Source organism: Myzus persicae, unplaced genomic scaffold (assembly GCF_001856785.1).
Source record: "Myzus persicae strain clone G006 unplaced genomic scaffold, MPER_G0061.0, whole genome shotgun sequence".
NCBI lineage: Eukaryota > Metazoa > Arthropoda > Insecta > Hemiptera > Aphididae > Myzus > Myzus persicae.
The window spans coordinates 27,512-42,817 of NW_019104167.1; the positions used below are offsets into that span (position 1 = coordinate 27,512).

Sequence of the window (15,306 nt, forward strand, 5' to 3'; positions counted from 1 at the left end):
TTTTGGGATACTTAAATTATTTCAAATAAATTCTATATTTTTATAACAGGTGCAAGTACTTACTAGATGTAACAGAAATTTAACCAGTGTTGTGGACCTATTAATAATTAAAATTAAACTAATTTAATCTAAATAAGTAACATTTTACTAATATTTAATGTTTCTAATAAAATAAATTAAACCAAAATACAATGTATTTGAATAAAAGGCCATAAGATCTTTGTTTAAAAATAATATAATAATAGTATAATAGGTTCATAGTATTTTATGAATCAACGATAACATATTTAATGCACTTTGGTTTCCTAATTTTTAGTATTTAATATTGATAATATATCTAATATCATCTTGTTTTATATTATACCTTTAAATAATTTATTTTATAATACATAAAAAAATCACATGAAAGTAGAATTTAGTACAAGTTTGTTCATTTTGCTTAACTATATTACACATGTCGTAAACTAATTCAATTTAAATTATTGATAAATATGCATAAAATATAATGACTTATATTAAATTAATAAATTAAACAAAATTAAATTTTAATATTTTACTAAAAGACTTCCAAATAAAACACATTGTAATTGCATGATGACTTTTTTTGGATAAGTGGTTAAATAAAAGTAAGTACATTAAAAATATATAGTTATTAGTTAATCCTTTCATCCACCTACCTTAGAGTTTAAATACTACTAGTACTACTGTACAACCGTATTTAATTTAATAACAATAATTAAGAATCAGAAGTTATGGCATTGTTGACTTAATTTCAAAAATGTGGAAAGTAATTAACTACTGGGCTATATATACAGCTGAAGTCTAGAAACCCTTGCCTGTAACTGTGATGGATGTGTTAAATTTGAATATGAAAATATGTTTAATGAACAATGGGTAACAGAAATAATTATAATTATTTTGGTGAGCTTGGTGGATGTAGTACAAAGCGTATTTGATGTATTTACAGATATTTCAATGGTTTATAATTAATGGTAAAATGTCTATAAAAATGTATGAAATACAAGTTATTTTAACCAAATAAAATCCAAAATTGTACGAAAATCGTTGAATATATTTAAAAAAGTTTTTTTAGCTCGCTTCTAAAAAACATGCAATAACTTCAGAGCTAGAGTAATATATTTAAGTACTTGTGTTATAAAATAAATATATTATAAATGTTCCTTAAACAAATACATTTTTAGGTAACAAAATTCAATATCACAGAGTTCATACAAAATATAAAATAAATATATATACTTCTATTTAGGAAATTTTAGTATACCACGTTTTGAATTTCGATGTTCATTGCGCTAGAAACGAAAAAAAAAAATGATTCAATGTATTACCAAAAATTTCAACTAAATTAAGAGGATGCAACACAGACATTTATTGTCACCTTCTTACAATTGCTTAACATTATCTGTGTTTGTATTGGGTTTTTTTTATGATAGTTCAATTTTTTAGCAAGTTTTTGTACATAATACGGCGTAAATTAAAAATAATCAACTCAATTAAACAATGAATAATAGTAGAAAACCCACATACAAACACAGATAAAGTTCTTACCAACAAGTCTCATAATAGAGTCGATTCACTCTAATTTTTAAACTAACAAAACTAAATGTTATCTGCTGAGCATAAATTTGATATATTACGCACGTAAGACAGATACAACTAGTGTCTGTGTAGCGTCCTTTTAATAATGGATTGTTATTATTAATATACAATTAGTTAACAGTATAATATTGTATTAATATATAATGATGACTTATAATTACCACTAATTTACTGCCAAACAGCATTCGAGCTTTGTCTTCTTCTTGTGGTGATGCCCCACCATCTGCTATTGCTTTGTTAGTTTTTATTTGCAACTTGTGTTTAATAGCCTAAAGATAATTTTATATATTAAAATAGAAATTTTTTTTTCATATTTATGATAAGACTATCTGGATATAATATAAAAAGTACTAAAAACAAACCTGGGATAGAATTACTCGTCTACTATCGGTTTTCATAGCTTGACAAAGATCTAACCACGTCCATGTAACATTATGGTATTCAATTGTGGGAATTACTAAACTAAAATCTCTTATGTCTTCCAAATTTTTTTCTTTGTTACCTTTATAACTAACTTTTACCGGCACTTCTGGTATTTTAATGTAAATGAACAGTTTGTTCTTTTCAGCTCTTTCCTAATTTAAATAGGAATTGTATTAGACCATAGCTCACTTAAACTCAATAATAAACTATTAACATAAAAATAAATATACTCTACATAGTACATATTTTTACCTTCATTTTTTCAACATCATCTTTATGTTCTATTGGAACATAAAAATTACTTTCTTTGTTCTTTTTCCCTTTAGATGAATTTTTTTCGTCTGTTTCAGCATCTATATTTTCAGGATCTCTTTCAGAAAAACAAAATCTCATCATAGTGCTATAAAATTTTTTGGTCATACCTAATTAAATAACCACAGGATTAATATTTACTCTAATAAACAAAGTGCATTAGTAATTACCAATTGTCAATGGTACCACATTTATTTCAAAATGTTCTTTGACTGATATACCTCCAACTGGAGCTTTTTCCCTACAAAATATTCTTACTGCTCTCTACACATATAAAAAAAATTAAATTAATTCAAAAAAAATTATTTAATTTTTAAAATTAAAATATTGAACCTTTCGATCATCAACTGGCATATTGTTTTGAATTTCTGTAGGCACAATGACTTCTTTGTACAGTTCATTAGCTAGGAGATTTGTCATTCTAATGTATCCTAATTCTAATAAATGCTCAACTGAATCGTCACTTTTAGAATTTTTTGTATATCTGTATAAGAGGTAAGAATTTTAAATTTACTTATTTATTAACATGTAATATTTCTAGACTTACAAAAAATTACTAAGTACTAAGTCGGCAATTCCCAGTTGGCCATCATTTTCTGTTAATCTCCATTGAGCATGTTTGAAGCATATTTCGTTGGCTCTTGAAGGTACAACGCTTGGTTTATCACCTCGTAATGTAGCTAATTTTTGAGTTGCTCTAAGTTGTGTTTCTTTATAACAAGACACCATCATATCTAATTCTTCGCTTTCAGAGTTTAATTGATCTTTTAATTCATTCATCTTATTGTTAGAAATGTAAATAAAACATTAATTTAAATACATACATAAAATAACATACATAGTTTATACATCATTAGTTAAGATTTTTATCTTACTTGTTTTTCTAAACTTCTAATTTCTGAAGATAACAATTCTTCGTTTTGCCAATCTTCTTCTTTTTTTAATAAAAATATTTCTTTTTCTAATCTACGTAGTTTAGCAACCAGACACCTATATTAAAATTATTTTGTTTATTTTGTTATTTAGTATTCTTAGAGAGAAAAATTACCGAACATGGTTTTGTAACTGTTGAATGGGTTGTCTGTGGTCTTGACTACTTTGAAGTTGCAGTTGAAAACGCATTCTTTGCAAACGTTCATAAGCTTCTTTTCTACGTGGTTCCACATATAATAATAAGTTATTCACAATATCCAAGATCATAGCATACTATAATTAAAAGTTCATAAGTGTAAATAACCACTAGTTAGTTAAGGAGTTTTATTTTATTTTTTTTGGATTTAATACCTGAAGAGAATTGGTGCAAACATCTAAATCATGATGCATAAGAGTAAATGCATCCACTGGTTCATGTAAATCTGGATCACCAACAACATCAGGTGTAGCTGTTGGTGGTGGCGGTACTTCAGTTAAATGTGTTGGATTTAAACTACTCTCACCATGACCCGCATAAAAAAATTCACATTTACATCGTGAAACAATTCTTTGAAGCTAGTAATGGCATAACAATATGTATAAATATATATTATAACAATATATAATAATCTTAATATATTTTATAGTATTAGTAAAAAAATATCAATTTACCTGTAATGGAGAATTTTCTCCGACATTACTTGCCCCAACAGTTTCGCTGACTACACCTCCAACGCTGTGTCCACTTCCAACAAGATGCGGTAAGTCAGGAAGGTCAGATATGATAGTACTGTCTATATCTTTTTCTTGTATATTCTCAACATTTAACCACATTATATTTTCTATTAAAATATAAAATATATATTAAAATTATATGATAGAACTTAATTAATTTTTAACATTCAATTTTACCATCAATAAAATCAGTTTTTCCAGCACTAACTGTAGCATAATACTGCATACTATCTAAAGTGCCAACCCAAGTTGTTTTAGATACTAATGAATGGTCCTTCCATACTGGACAATGAATTCTTTGTAATATTTCAGCTTTAGCTGCGCTCACTATTACATATCCTTTAGTTTCACATCCTTTAAGCAACACTTGGCTGTTTATTAAAGCAACTAAAATAATAATTATTGATAGTTAATTATTTGATAATATAATGTTCAAAAATATGAGTGAAAAATCTTACAAACAAAACTTACTCAACCAATTCTTATAAAGAACATCGTCTTGCTGGCATCCAGATAATCCTTGTAATCTCCGTTCCCTAGTTACTTGCATTGATAGGTCATCACTGAAAACAACAGGTTTATTGTCTACTTCAGATATAAGCTGCTGAAGCATGGTAGCTGCTTGACCTCCACATTGTAGTTTTGACATTGGAGATGGACTAGCTTGACAAGTGGTTGATGCAACAGATGTAACTGATGATAATGGTGTAGTCTGCTCTGTAGAATCTGCATTTCTTGTACGATTCTTCATTGGTGTACATCCACTGTCATTCAAACAAAACCCTTTCAATGCTTCTGTAGATAGATTTTTTTTTAATTTCTGAAATATGTATGCATTTAAGTTAGTTTTAATTATTTAAGCATATTAATCATTTCATTATTAAAATTTTTAAGTTCTACCTGATTCTTTACTAAAGAGTTGAATAATGCAAAAGCTACATCTCTATTTCTTGTTGTCCAAGCTCCTTTTAAATGATACACAACTAATCTATGAATTGGCGTTGGACTACCATCAGCTTCACAAGTACCTGTAGTTTCTCTCCCATATGAAACTTTGCTTACACTTAATAAATAACATTTTTCAACAGGTTTTTCTTTAATTTCGGCCTAAAATGTGGAGTAAAATATGTTATCTGTTTGTTTTTAAAAATAATTATACTGCTTTTACTTCTTCTTCTTCTTCTTCTGATTGCAGGGCACTTTTTAACCATATTTCTGTATCCATTAATTCACAATTCATATAACCAACGGACCAAACCGGTCGTGAACGGTGTTTCAAGTCATCTTCAAAGTTTGATGCTAAGTTAAGGGTATGTTCTGAACTAGTAGATATTCGCTGGCCAAATAACTCAAATCCTCGTTGTAAAGCAAATGACATCCAATAGTGTACTTGAAAATGTTGCAAAGATACGCACAAATGAACTTTTCTATAATGACGACTTAAAGTTAATTTTTTGTGTCTATTATTATTAAATAACGGACCGCGTCTGGTAGGCCTTGTTACACCAGACAATATCAATTTCAAGTTTTCAAACCACCTAGAATAACAAAAATTACTCAACATATGCATGAAAAAAAATTGATATGATATATTATACAGTTCTTGGTTTACTTTAATGTACTGCCATACAAGAGTGCAACAGGATAATCTGTATCTGTATGTGGAGACCCAGTGTTCGGCTCTGGTTTGGTTTCAATAGAAAGGCTAACGTTGAGATTTTGTGAACGGAATGCTCTAAAAGAGTCATGTTCCTAAATAAAAAAGCATCATATAAAATATGTTTTATAATTAAAGAACTTAAGTTATAAAAAAGTCTCAAAAAAGAATAATTTTAGTGGTCTAAAATTGTTGCCAGACAATTTATTCTATATAAATATAAGTTGCACTTTACATGTGACAACATAAAATCACAACATCCAATAAGCCGTACTTAAAAAAATGTGTACGATTAAAATAATTATTTAACGTACAAATTCTAAAAGTACATTGCTTAAAAATTATATTCATCGTATTAGATTTTTTTATTATTTCTATAGTATTAAAAATTGTTTCGAGGTTGCTTGCTAGTTGATAGTAACAATTAATAATACAAATACACGGAATAGCAAAGATAAATAATATTTAATCAGTCAAGTTTAAACCAATAAATTATAATAATTTAATATGTAAGAACTTAATAAACATATCAAAATTACCTCAGTACAAAATATACAAACTCCAATAAAAATATATAAAATTGAAAGAGTTGAAAAGAAGAGATGTCGATTTTTAAAATCCATGCCTAATTCATGACATTTATGAAATCAATCTTTCTCCCTCAAAAAATATTGAAAATTGTAAAAATTATTTTTAAGTTTTCAGCATAGTTTTATAAATACTTTTTTCTATTTTAATAATATGTAACTATTAAAATAAATAGTATTTTGCATAAAATAAGAAAGTTGGTAGTTTTATAATATAGTAGGTTTATTTACTGTGATTCATGACCAATTTAATTGTATGTATTTTTGTTTAAATTTGTACATTTTTTTTCAGTTTCTACATTATTAATTAAAATAATGCATTAGTTGGTTTAAACTTTACAGATTGAATATTATTTATCTTTGCTATTTCGTTTATTTTTTATATTTAATTGTTCCTATAAACTACCCTAAAACAATTTTTAATACTAAGGAAATAATACAAACATCTGAAAAATACATAACCTTTATAGAAATGTACTAATATATATAAATTGTACGTCAAATCATTATTTTTCTGATAAATTTATTAGTACAAAGTAAATATCATGTGTGTATTTTAATTACAAACTATTAGACTGTGATATTATGACTGAACATAAAAAACGGAAGTAATTGTCTGACAACAATTTTTTTAGACCACAAAAATTATTCTTTTTTAAACCTCTATATTTTGACACAATAAAAAAACGTTTAAGTCTTTTAATCCTTAAATATTTTATCAGAAAATTTACTTGATTGCTAGAATATTCTGGTAATTTATCTGGAGCACAGGGCATAACTGAATAATGGTCATTAGGATCACCCAGACAAGACCATTTTAACTTGATGCTTAATTTTAAATTTGGAAGATTTAATAAACATACATCGTCATACTTAGAAGCTGTTCTCACAAGAACTTTTAAATGACCTTTGAAAATAAACTTGGCTAGAAAAAAAAGTTAAAGTTAAAAATATTAATTTTAAAATTAAAAATTATATTACCATTGGTCCAATCCATAGCAGTATTATACCAATTTAATTCCATTTCTTCAGTTGTGTTGTATGGATCAAGAGATGCATGCAATTTCACTTTCAATTCATTGACAATCATTGTTAAGCGACCATGATATATCAACCTGATTTTATCCCAAAATGGTAATGGCGGACTTGGATCTCTACTAGAACCCAATACTTTTTCTAAACCTATTTAAAACAATTTTTAAATTTAATTTTCAATTACTTTTATACACTTTTATTATATAAATACATAGTTTGCACTGTGCAATGACAGGTTCCCAACATGGACCAAATGAATATGTATATTTATCAACTTCACAATTTAAGTCATAATAATATTTCAATGAAGTCATTCCTCTTTCGATTGTCACATCGCCAAAAGGATCACTTAATTCAATGGTTACACTTCTTTTAGCTAAGTATAAAAATTAGATATTTAAAACAATATAATTTAATGTTTAAGTTCCACAGAAAATAATATAATATTATAATAATATCTATTATTTAATATATTGCCTCGGGCTGTAGGTTCTTGTTCAGCACCAGCTAATTTTCCCCAAAGTTGAAATTTTCTAATATCAAGCCATGTTTGTGGGAAATCTCTAAGTTGAAATTTCCATTCTGCACAACTTGCAAAAATCATTCGACACCAAAGAATACAAAATTCCAAGCCTTCCTCAGGCCACAGGCTATCTGCATCCATTTCACATATATGATTGACAACTTTTTGAGGTGTATGCATGGACTCATCAGCCAAAATAATAATACAAAGATCACACATAGTCCACGAAAATAAACGAGTTCTTACAGGTGATTGTTGTTTCATTTGCTTAGAACGTTGTATATAAATTTGAGCGTTCATTTTTTGCAAGCTAGTTAACAACTCTTCAACTTTGCCTGCTGGTAAAAGTAAACGATCTTTGACCACTTCAGACACTTTAGTTTCAAGCATTTTCTGGCGTTTTAAACTTTCCTTGTATTCATCTTCAAGTAGTTCGTAGTTATCTCTGAGCTTCACTTCAAAATCATCATCACTCAATTCAAAAATGAACTCTTGAACCTATAAATGATTGTATTTGATGTATAATAAATACGAATTCAATCAATAATCTTATTGTTGATTTACCTTTAAGGCTATATCACTTGGAAGAGGTTCAGGTTGGAGTTTTGGTTTTTTATGAATTAATTTTAACCATTTAAAAATACTAATGAATTCACCTTGAAAAATACTGTAAAACTCAAATCCATAGGGAAATACCATTTTAAAGTTTTCAATAGTCACATCCCTATATAAAAAAAAATTGTGATTTAACAATCTTCATGTTGTAAATTAATATGAATATTTTCATTCTTTTTTTTTAATCACCAAATACTATTTGCTTCAGTTATTAACCCTTCAGAATTTTGTCTCTCAGCTTGAACTTCTTTATTAAAATTTGTTTTCAACATTTTAAAACCTTTTATAGCAAATATACTAAACTGATCAACGGCAACTTTGAAACTTTTGCTTTCAAGATGACGCACCTTGCCATTTTGTTTAATATACATCAAATTATCTGAAAATAAAATTCAAATTTCCAAGGTTTAATTTAAAAAAAAAATATGGTAAAATAAGAATGTTACCAGTTGAAAATAATAAATAATGAGAGGAAGAAACTTTCATTGAAAATTTGAATTTTGATTTGACACATAATTTAATGTCAACAAATGTTGATTTGTTTGGATCTTCAATAGAACTAATGCCTGTAAAAAAATTCAAAGTTCTAAATTAAAATAAATTGAGGTATTTTAAAGAGGAACACATTATTCATAAAATTTTAATATTACCCAAATGATTTTTCATATCAGATATGTCTGTAAATATAGTTAATAGTTTAAGGTGAACATTTGCACTCCACCGACATTCAAATATTTCATTAATTTCAATTAATATTTCTTTAGTTTCCAGTATTTTTTCCAATTTTAATGACTTTATGTGAAGCCACCAGCTCTATATTAGTTTTAATTTTTTAACAATGTTTATTTTCTCTAAATTTAATTAATTGATAAAAATTAAAGTAAAAATTACCTTAATATCGTCGGAAGATGTACACACATAATGATATTTAGTTGGTACTAATGAATCACATTTAAGACCTTCAATTGCACAAATTATTCTTGAAGTTCCAATGTCTGCAGAAATAGTATCCACACGTACCAAAACACAAACTATAAATCAAATTAAAAAAAATGTACAAAATGTATATTTTGTAAGTTGAATAAAAATATACTTTTTTTATCTGCTATAAGAAAAATATTTGCATTTGTTACAGAAATACTAGCTGGAATTGTCTTAGATATAGACAATTTTTGATCTTCTATCGAAGAGTCATTACTTTTAGATTTCAAATTTATTTCTAAAGCGGAAACAATTCTATAAAAGTTTAAAATACATGATTATTAGTATAAATTATTTTTCAATCAGTACATAAAAAAAAAAATTATTTTATTGCATAAAATATTATGTTCTGCATCTTGAATAAACACATTATATATAACTTACTGCTGTAAAGAATTATGTGCCCTCAAAATGAACTGAGCGAGTGGTGGACTCCATTCTAAGCGTACAGTATCAAGTAAAACATTGAGTCTAGGTGCATTTGATGGAATAGAATTTTTAATCTAGTTATTAAAAAAAACCTGAATAAAATAATTGATTTTTAAAATAAAAATTAAATAAGTTACCTGTACCAAAACTAGGCCAATAAACAAGGGTGTACCCCAAGAATGACATTTTTTCATACCCGGACTGTATTCAGTATTTGTAAATGGTTTTAGCCAACAACGCACAGTTTCTAACATCAAGTCACTAGTCCATTTTCTGTGACATAGCCCAATAGGCCAATTCGCAAACACTTTACTGTGATTTTCATTTCCTAATCAAACAAATACATTAAATTAATAAGATATTAGAATACAATTATGAATTAATATAGTGAATACAAACTTAGAACTGGATTACAAGATAACATTAGTTTAAACTTATTTAAACTAACAGATGCACATTCTGAGCCAAGTCTACATATTGTAGTCACATTTAAAAACTGGACCAATAAATCTATACTAATGTCATCCATTGGACTGTTTTGTGATATTAACAATTTATTTGCTGGTGAAGGTGAAGTTGACTTTAACTAAAACAAAACATTTTTATTATAATAACTTCTTTTGTAAACAATGTTAGAGATGACTAGGTATGGGATGTGCGATAAAGACTTATAATTATTTGGGGCTTTGCAATCACAATTATTCAACTAAGTATTACAAATATTTATCATAGATTAATATCTAATCAATATTAAATAAATATCTTAAGTCTTGAAATTTATAAAATTTTAAAATAGAAATGTTTAATTTAAAATATATAATTTTGCTATAAAAAAAGAGAAATTAAAGTTTAAACCTCAAAAAGATATATCTATATATAAAGTGTTTGTTAAGTAAACTACTTCAACTACAATCTAAATTTTTAACAAACCTAACTTTTCATTCTAGTGATAAAATAACAAATAATATACATTATCCATATACATTTTTTTTTGCTTTAAGAGTAATATGGTTGGGCACATACAAATGTATATTGAACTTATCCAAGGAGAATCATTTTTACCTGATGTGGATTCAACATTTGATCAGTATAAGAAGTGTACCATTGGTAAATATCATCATGTGAATATAAAGTGTACACATTATTTATCTTTAGATCAAATTTAAATGATTTCTTAAAGTACTAGAATAATAAGAATATTTAAAAAACATTATTTTTTTACCGCAATATTACAACTGATTAATAAAGGAACTCATTTTAAATAAATGTATACCTTAGCTTCAAACGAAAACTTTTCTAATGACACGTAGGTTTCTTCATGACCAATCAAGCACAAACTTTCAAAATTTACTTTTAATGAAAGATTACCTAAAAGATTATTGATTTTATAACAAAGTATAATTATACTTCATCAATTGTATATTATGTTACTTTGTTTTATTGAATCATTATTGTCATCGGGAATGATAAGATTTTCTATAGTCAATAATTTCAATTCTCCTTTCATTTCTGTAACTAAATTATCTTTTACATCAACAATTGTTAGCTCTTCGAGATGTATTTTTATTTTCTACACAAACAACAACATTAAATATTAAATAATCAATATTAATAACTAAACTAACCTTAGGCACCAATGGTGGTATGGAAATGTCTTTTGCAGCCATATCCAAACTACTTTGAACATTATCATTTTTAGACAGTGTAGAACTAGCTCTATTATTTTGAATAAAACTATACAACCCTTTATTTAGTACAATTTTTGATTTGTCAAGTTTCAACATTAGTGACTGAATTGATAAAGGTTCATGTGTGTCTAATATGCTCTCAGCACATACATTAACAGTAATCTTTGCTAAACAACATGAATTTGGATTCATAGGATGACGAAGTAATTTTGCTTCTGCATATGGAGCATTAACATTAGCTAATAATTGCCTCGATGATCCTATGACAGATGCATCTAAATGAAGATCTATAACAGATACTATAAAGAGCCATTCAGGAGTATTTGGTTGTAATGACACTATTGATATACGACTTATTCGAACAGCTAAAAACTAAAAAGAAAAGTTAAAATTATATTTTTTTAAATGTTAGGTTTTCAAAACATTATTTTATTCATGTACTTGTGCAAATTTCATAACAATTGGCAATATATCTTCAATTTTATTATTGCTTTGGTTTTGCTTTATAATAATGGAATCATTTCGTTCTATGTTTTTTTCAATTCTCACATCGCGAGCTACAAGACATACCAATTTATTGACTTCGCTGCTAATAAAGCTACTCCGAAAACCAATATTATCAATGTGCTGTCAAAAATAATGGTTCATTAAAACATCTTAGAATTATATTTTTTGTTTGCAACGTACCACTGAATAACCGTTTTTTAAGAAAATTATATCTTGTAATGAGAATATACCAGCCGTGCCAATTTTTACGTTCAAATGGTATTTGTATTTGAGATATAAACTGATGGCTTTGGGTAACAACCTAAATTTAAAAGTTTCAGTGAGTTGTCAGAAATTAATTAATAATTTGACATCGAAAGTGAAATTTACTCACCATTTTAAAGAATACAGTAGGATGGAAAATACACAAAAAAATACAGTATTAAATTCAATCATTGTATTTGCTCATTTGTTAGTCAAAACTGTTGGAACTCTGATCGATTGAAAGTGAACATTTTAGGCTATATTTGTATTTACCATTCCATAGGGACCGTAATTTATTTTTAATTGAACAAGTATTAAAACCATTTGACATTTTTTTGATGACTTGATGTTGACATTTTTTAAATTGGTTTTTGTTCAGAGATAAATGATAATAATAATTACTGTCCCTTATCTAAATAGTATATTTTCGAAGGATTCAGATAACAATAAAAATCGGTTTATATCACTAGCTTTATCACCGCTTCATCAATTCATCATAGACAACCGAGCACGGACTAATAGGTGGTGCGTTATTTATTTTCGAAAGGAACACATTAATTCAGGAAAATATTTGTCAGGAATGCTTTTATGATAGAAACTTATTTTGTCTGGAAAACACTTCTTAGTAAAACCAAATTAGGGAAAGTTAATTTTAAGAAAATATTATAGAGGAAAATTATACACGATAATTCAAAAGCAGGAGATAATTACATAGGAAAATATTGCCCAAGAAAATCTCGATTTTTAGCCTTTGGAATTTTTATAATTTATTGGGACTGGCTAGGGGTGTAGAGAGGAGCAAGTAAAAAATGCAATAGTTAATGCATAGATCGTATACATTAATACAATAATACCTTATGGCTTATACTATTGTTCTTTGATTATACTAAAAATAAACGGTCTATGATCAAATGTTATGCTTCTTCCTTCCCTCTACCTATAAAATAAAATCCCCATGATTTTCAACGCCATCTAGGTAATATTATAATTTTGAAATTATTTTTTATATGGAATTAATTACACAATATATTACCCTGTATGACTTAAATATTATGTTTGTTATGTAAATATTAAAATTTAATTCAATATCAATAAATTTTGTTAGTAATTTTATCGGTCTTGTACATACAAATGTTATTTAAATATGTTGATTGACATTGACATATCATTTTCGACTCACAGATGACAGGTATTGCACTCGATGCCAGTCCACTATATCTTAGACCTTAGTCATAGACTTTTAGTAATGAATTTGGTGAAAAAATATGAAAAAATATTATTATTATATAGAAAGTTATTAAAACATTAAAGGAATCTTGTATTACATTTTAAAATCTTACTAAAAATAATTTGGACAATTTCGCGATTTTGATGAATTTCTCCTAATTACCCTCGATTTTTGACCATACGAAAATTTGGCCAATAATTAAAAAAACTAATCAAATTCCTAACTTTTTATACCTATAGCTCGAAAAGAGTCAATTATTTTTAAAATTGTATGGAGTCTATTAAATATAAACATTCAGTGAACATTTCATGTAGTTATCTACTGTTATTTATTTTGTAGTTACATAAAAAAAAAAATTTTGGCGCTAGTTTTCCGTTTTTCCTTAATTTTTTAGGTTTCTCCCGAAGATTTTGAAAATGACTGGTAATTTTTTACTTTTGACCACCCAAAGTACCAACTAGATTCACTTTCATACCAGAAAAGGTGCTTAAGTAGAAATCTAAAACATTTACCTATATAAAAAGTGAATCGGCTCAAAAAAAAATTTTATTTAAAACACATCACTACATGTACATTCATTTCCCAACTCATAATCTAATATTTCATAAAAGGTACCGAGATAAGTCGATAAAATACGGATTGTACAGTCAGTGCCGGATAATATTGCATTTTGTCGGTTGCCGAAAAATGTTTATCAATTAACCGCAATCGGGCAGACCGACCACACTAAGGGTTATATTGGTTGCCGATTTAGAAAGCGAGGAAAATATTTTAATTTAAAATAATATGTTATTGCAAATATAAGAATAATTTATGTTTGATTTCTTCGAAATTAAGCTGGTGCAAAGTACTATATTATTATATTACTAGGCAGTAGGTACAGTTAAAAATTAATAAGAATTATTTGTTTAGAATATAATATATTTGATTTTGACGAAATGGTATATGAGTAGAATGTGTATAGTATGACAAACAGTTATGTCATTATAAAATGTTAGAAAATAATTTGTTCATGGGTAGTGGGTACTAAGTATGATGTACTTCACGGTCTTCACCATCTGCTATATAAAAGTGTTTCGGATGTGTTTTTCACTCTATCTTTCAAGATATTAATTATTCATTTAAGAAAAATACGGGAAAACAGGAAATCAGTTTCGAATAAATCAATTTTAATATTTTGTGGTAACTCAAAAACGAATATGGTTGTCAAGTGAGTACCGCTCTGCTGTACAGTAACAGTACTACAGTTGTTAGATAATTTCGTTGTAATGGATTTGTTATACTTAAATTCAATGATAAATCATTGTATATGGAAAAGTGGGAAAAGAAATTTACGACAAATTTCAGAACGTAATTGAAAAGAATGCTGGGTTTAAAACTTTGGTACAGATTTCTAAAATACATTCTGGTGAAGTTGATACTATGGAAGGAATAGAACAAGATTTGAAGGTTGAGGATCTTGCATTCTTCAAGTATGCTCCAATAACGTCGGTAGATGTAGAACGAAGTTTTTCACGTTACAAAAATTTACTTTCCGATAACAGACGCAGCTACAAGTTTGATCAAATTAAAAAAACTATTGTATCACAGTGTAACGCTGATAATTTAATAATGTAATAAAATGAACTAACTAATTTTTGTTTTATGAATTGTAATACATTTTTTTGTGCATATTTTGGTGTTTTTATTGACTAAAAATGCATATTTTATAATTTTTAGCGCATATTTTGTTTGCATATTTCGTAATTTTTTAGTGCATAAATGCATGCATATTACAGTAGTTTTAAGTGCATAAACATCCGAGCCCTACTTAT

The 15,306-nt window shown here is 27.0% G+C and overlaps 1 protein-coding gene across 2 annotated transcripts; it reads right to left on the minus strand.

Annotated features, from left to right (window-relative positions):
- Window positions 1–538: 538 nt before the first annotated feature.
- Window positions 539–12,620, minus strand: LOC111039512 (protein KIAA0100). 2 transcript variants are annotated; one of them, XM_022323049.1, is made up of 36 exons: window positions 12,395–12,620; window positions 12,202–12,322; window positions 11,956–12,141; window positions 11,452–11,886; window positions 11,258–11,396; window positions 11,100–11,194; window positions 10,889–11,008; window positions 10,226–10,412; window positions 9,970–10,154; window positions 9,782–9,900; window positions 9,510–9,652; window positions 9,308–9,447; window positions 9,067–9,229; window positions 8,863–8,982; window positions 8,606–8,795; window positions 8,366–8,525; window positions 7,756–8,299; window positions 7,490–7,654; window positions 7,225–7,425; window positions 6,975–7,168; window positions 5,612–5,751; window positions 5,168–5,537; window positions 4,900–5,106; window positions 4,471–4,819; window positions 4,177–4,386; window positions 3,937–4,106; window positions 3,637–3,840; window positions 3,401–3,558; window positions 3,228–3,342; window positions 2,900–3,132; window positions 2,686–2,836; window positions 2,523–2,616; window positions 2,293–2,462; window positions 1,980–2,192; window positions 1,779–1,886; window positions 539–1,310 (listed from the first exon to the last, which is right to left on the minus strand). In XM_022323049.1, the coding sequence occupies exons 1-36, from the start codon at window positions 12,454–12,456 to the stop codon at window positions 1,260–1,262; spliced, it is 6,612 nt and encodes a 2,203-aa protein (XP_022178741.1). In that variant the 5' UTR covers window positions 12,457–12,620; the 3' UTR covers window positions 539–1,259. The 2 variants fall into 2 exon arrangements, with proteins under 2 accessions (XP_022178741.1, XP_022178740.1); XM_022323048.1 differs by having other exon boundaries at window positions 9,964–10,154.
- Between the last annotated feature and the right edge of the window lie 2,686 nt (window positions 12,621–15,306).

Coding starts and splice junctions, on each gene's coding strand:
- LOC111039512 (XM_022323048.1), bottom strand. CDS start 12,456: ATGATTGAATTTAATACTGTATTTTTTTGTGTATTTTCCATCCTACTG. Junction 7,169..7,224: donor TGCTATGGATTGGACCAATG/GTAATATAATTT, acceptor TTTTTTTTCTAG/CCAAGTTTATTTTCAAAGGT. Junction 1,311..1,778: donor TGTTTGGCAGTAAATTAGTG/GTAATTATAAGT, acceptor TTTCGTTTCTAG/CGCAATGAACATCGAAATTC.